The following is a 4,934-nucleotide window of genomic DNA, read 5'->3' on the forward strand; positions in this document are numbered from 1 at the left end:
AAGATAAACAATACCAAGCCTTCGAGGTTTATAGCAGCCTGCTGGCCACCCTTTCCCCCCCCGGATCATCAATCTAGAAACTAGACCGAGATCTGCAGAGAGTACTTGAGACATCTTGAACAAAATAGAATACCTCACGTCATGTTTAAGACGACTGTGTGTAAGGGAAGACTTTATACTGTTTTCTAGGTCTACCTTTCAACTCAATCTCTATGCTAGGAGCCAGCCACTTTCTTGCATTTATAAGTGTGTATCCATGTACTGCGGCTCATCCAGAGGCCGCACAAATATGTGCACGTTCCAAAATGTGAGCAACAGCCGGCCGGCCTGTCCTCCACATATTAGTGCCATTACAAAGATGGGGTTTCTTCTTTTTCTTCTTCTTCTTTTTCAAATGAGCATTCCCGCTAACGCCCAGTAATCGTTTCTCATGAAAGTTCGTAAAGGTCAAACGTGTTGACCGTCTATGCAGTGTAATTCCACAGCAAGGAAACCAATATCGACGTATTATCGAAATCGAGGCGCTTGTTGTGTCAAGTTCTGATGCGGCATGGTTGCGAAACCATGTTGTTTCTCATGTTCCTGATAGCAGCTCAAGACTTCTGGATCTTTTCCTCAACAGGAAAGACATTCCCCTCCCTGGCCTCATGCTCGTCTTTCTCGTGGATGGGGGAAATGGCGGTATCATTAGGTTTGGTGCTGGTCTCAGGCTCGACCATGCTTCCGGGCGTCATTACACTCTCCTCTGGAAGTTCTTCGGTGGGAGTCATGAGACGGCGTAACTCGTTGTTCGTCATCGATACGGATCTTGCAGGCGCTGGCGAGTTGTTGACGGAGCGTCCGAGGTCGGGCTGCGATCCAGAGTGTGACACCTGTCTCAATGAGCCATTGCGCTGATGACCGAAACTGCTACGGTGTGCAAGCGATGATGCGGGCCGGTCCGCATTATTGTTGGCATCCCATTCAGCAAAATCAGCCGAACTCCATGAGGTGCGATGCGCTTTGGCGCGGCGCGGCAAGCTACCAACAGAGTATCGCGAGCTGACACTATCTGTCCGGGTTCGTCGGGTGGTAGTAGTACCCGGGGCGAACTTTACCACCGAAGCGTTGGCTGGCCGAATGATATCTCCAACCTTGTCTTCCTCGTCATCGTCCTCAATCTTGCGAGTCCGGCGAACGCTGTTGACTGAGAAGTAAGGCTGCGGTGGCTCTTGAGGCTCTTCGACCTTCGGCTCTGGTTTCGGTGGCGGCGGGAGGTCAGTGGCTCTAGCCTGGATATGTTCGTAGTATCTGATGCGGATTCCGTCCAGCGCTTCGGGGAACTGTTCGCGATTTCGGTGGAGCGACATCCATGATGAAATGACGCCCAGTACAACGAGAATTAGGACCGCAACAATAAGGAAACCTTGGACGACAATGATGATAATGCCGAAAACAGTCGAGAGGATGCGACCAATGGCGAATGCGGGCAAGAAGGCAATAGAGAAACCTGAAGTGACAATCTTTGTAATGCCCAGCATCCAGATTGCCACGGAAGTGTTTCTCTGGCCCTCTAAGGGGTTAAGTTTAACAAAGACAATGAAAGCGATGATCTCGAAAACAAATAATCCGTAAACTTGTGCCAGGGGGCTTCGCGCTCCGCCGCCGATAAAGCAAGCCCGGATGAACTGGTAGCTGAGCCAGCAGGCAAAGAACCACCATCTGGTCCTGCGGTAACGAGCCGACAGCCATCCAAAACGCTTGATGTAAACCTCGTCTTGGTGGACCGTTGTCCGGTTGGGGTCGTCGTCAATGAATCGAATCTTGAAGAACGGCATCGATCCATAGCGTTTGGCGGTAGTTTCCTTTTCTCCAATATCGCTAGCACGCGTTGTTGCAACCGCTGGTATGGAGCCAAAGAGCTTTCCCTGTTCAAACATGATCGTATCGGGGCCCATTTCATACTTGCCGAGTCGGAGACGGAAGAAACAAGCGTAGGCAACAAGCCCGCCAACGCCAATGAGCAAAAGGATGAAGATGATCGCCGCGATAGCTGTTGGGCCGGCTGGCGCGCGAATGTTGAACTGGAATAGCGCCAGGGTCATCAGGGAGGAGAACGAAACGAGCAGCGTGCGCAGAACTCCGACTGCCAGGTATCCGCCCAAGTGGTTGCGGAAATATAAGAAGCGATCCTGCTTGATCAGCTTTACCCGAACAAGCAAGTCGAGTATGAACTTGAACGCAACGATGGAGACGGCAACCAGTCCAATGGCCACTAACCACCAGATGAGACCGAGGGTGAAAGCATCGGCGGCCGGTATGCCGAGAGCAGAAAGGTCTCCGGCGAATCCAATCCACTTGCCTGGCGTAGGCATGCCCGGAGCGACGGGGTTTCCCGCCCAATAGTATTCGTATGGATTGCTTGTGTTGTAGGCCCTGGTCGCTCGCTGCACAAGATTCGGAACGGACACTCCATCGCTAGACGTCGAGAAAGTGTCGAGCGAGCGGCCATAGATTTGCTGAACGAGACCACCCCCAGTGTTAATCACGGCCGATCCTGCACCGCCTACCTGACTGGCATTACCAGTCACGCCGGCGAAACCATCAATCGAATTGATTACTTTCTCGCTGTATATCATGCCGGCGGCCCATCCGAAGTTGCTCCACCAGGCGGGCAGGACGCTAGGCCAGTCGACGGACAAGGCACCTGAGAAAAAGACGGTCTGATAGGTCTCGAAGATGACCAGGACTGACAGAGAATGGGCATAGTGTGTCCGGATATGAGGCACGCTAACACCATACATGGCGGTTGCCGCAGAAGCCAGGATAGCGGCGAGTGTGAACACGCCCAGTATCGACGAAATCGCGGCTGGATGGGAAAAGCTGTTGCCGTTCCGCATGACGGCTTGGAAACATCCTATCTGCGTCTGACTAGAGTTTGCAAAGATCTGAATGCGCGCAGAACCTTCGAAATCGGGGATATCGAGGGCGATTGATGGAATGCCGTCGATCTGAGCAGGTGTGAGTCTGAACTCTGCAAATGCAGTAATGGGGTTGCTGGCGTTGAGAGGGCACAGACTGCGGGAAGTTAGCAAACCGCCTTGAGAGGCGTAAAGACTAGGACGCACCTAGCGATGTTGGTCATGCAGGGGTTAAAGTTCATCTCGAATCTTGTCTCGCCATCTGCCACAAGTCAGCATACCCCATCTCTGCGTACCGGTTCGTCCCAAGTTGTGATTGCAGCTTACAAGCTTCGACATTGATGTGCACTGCAGTGTAATTAGTACATGGGTAGAAGTTCAGATTCGGTTGAACTTACTCATCAATGATTCGTTCCTAATATTGGTGGTACCGTCCAGGTGGAACTGTACGGTCATGTTGTCGGCGTAGTAGGCAGCATCGAATTTTGTAATGTTGAATAAACTTTGTCCTCCCAAACAGTCGCCAAAATCGCCAGTAAATAGGCCCGGATTGCGATTGACCGCAAGCTGCTTGCTGTTGCCATCTTTGTCTGAGCCGGTGATATAGACAGTCTCCGTGGCTGCCAAAGCCGTAGCAATGAACATGAACAGGACAATCAGGGTCGCGGCGAGCGAGGTCGAGCCTCCGAATCGGGTCATCGTGGGCGGTGGGCGCGCAAAGGAGCGACCGGAGGATTCAGGAACTCCTGGGCTTGGATGCCCGAAGGATGCTGATGGGTGTGCAGACAGAGACGGTGAAAGCTGGTTATGTCGTAGCTGGAGCGGTGATGTCTGGATTAAATCGAACCAAGTGCTGAGAAGCAATGGCAAAAGACATGTAGGTATTCAGTGGTGTCGCATGCCTTGGCTGGGTCGAAGTTTGGAGGTGGCTCGGAGGACACGGAAGATCGTAGGTGGGCTTCCCGAAGCAGCGGAAAGTGCCTTGATGAATGGTGGAGAGCTCAGGGTCCTGTCCGAGACGAGATGGAGCTGTTTGGGATGGTTCGACTAGGATGTTGAGCGACTAGTACGTTTCTGCGTGAGGTCGAAGCAATATTCTGCTGGGGCAACGGCACAAAGGAGTAATGGGGCCAAGTCGTCGTGAGGATTGCTGGAGAAATTGTTGTTGTTGGATTAATCGATGTTGTTTTGACGGCGCGCGTAGAAAAGCCTCAGGAGAAGAGCGGCAAGGTAGGGGCGACAAGGGTCCGTAGTGGCGGGAGGCAAGTGCAAGATAATAGTCGACTTGCAGGGGTGTTGTCTTTGATATTCAAGATTGTCCCCAAATCGGCGCAGAACCGACGGCAAGGATGAGCGGACCGGCAGGGCGGTTGGTGTGATTCTGGATTTTGGGTGTGATTCAGCCAAACAGGGAAGTCAAACTCCAGTAAGCTGCAGACTGCAGTTGTATCCGCCGTGGTGAATCGGGCGCGACAGCGGACACTTGCAGACGGCGGCTGCTCGAACCGGGTCGGTTAGGACAAGGCGAAGGCGGGATCAGGATCAGGCCAGGGTCCAGAACGGGATACGAATAGTCTGGGGAAGAAGCTGACGGGAATGGAAGAGGCAGGAGTAGGTATCCGTAGGACCAGAGGAGAGGAGAGGAGAGCCTGGAGAAGAGAGGCACAGGCAGGCCGCAGACATGGGTGAATGAATGGACGAGAGTTGATGGTGAGGAAGGATGAGGAAGGGACATCTCGTATTCATATGATGATTCTACAGCGGTACCTGCCTGGGCGGGCGGTAACAGAGGTAGGTACCTACCTTACCTTCTTACCTTACTACTAGGTAGGTTACCTTATCCACCTCACCACACACACACACACACACACACACACACACACCTAAGTTACCTAGCATTTAGTGTGTCCATAGTGTAGAAATACCTGAACGAGATGTCTGTTTTGGAATGCCATGTCATGGGCCCTGGCCTGGAACCGGCAAACCGTCGACGGACAAGGGCAAATGGAGAGCGGGTGGGTGGTGCAGACTGGT

General features: G+C 52.7%; 1 protein-coding gene across 1 annotated transcript; it reads right to left on the reverse strand.

Annotated features, from left to right (window-relative positions):
• Positions 1-593: 593 nt before the first annotated feature.
• Positions 594-3,599, reverse strand: BDP81DRAFT_310070 (uncharacterized protein; the record flags this gene model as incomplete). The annotated part of the gene is made up of 4 exons (XM_060583602.1): positions 594-3,057; positions 3,108-3,162; positions 3,228-3,248; positions 3,299-3,599. The coding sequence occupies 4 exons, from the start codon at positions 3,597-3,599 to the stop codon at positions 594-596; spliced, it is 2,841 nt and encodes a 946-aa protein (XP_060449880.1).
• Between the last annotated feature and the right edge of the window lie 1,335 nt (positions 3,600-4,934).

Source organism: Colletotrichum phormii, assembly GCF_030913505.1.
Source record: "Colletotrichum phormii strain CBS 102054 chromosome Unknown BDP81scaffold_3, whole genome shotgun sequence".
In the NCBI taxonomy this organism is placed as follows: Eukaryota; Fungi; Ascomycota; class Sordariomycetes; order Glomerellales; family Glomerellaceae; genus Colletotrichum; species Colletotrichum phormii.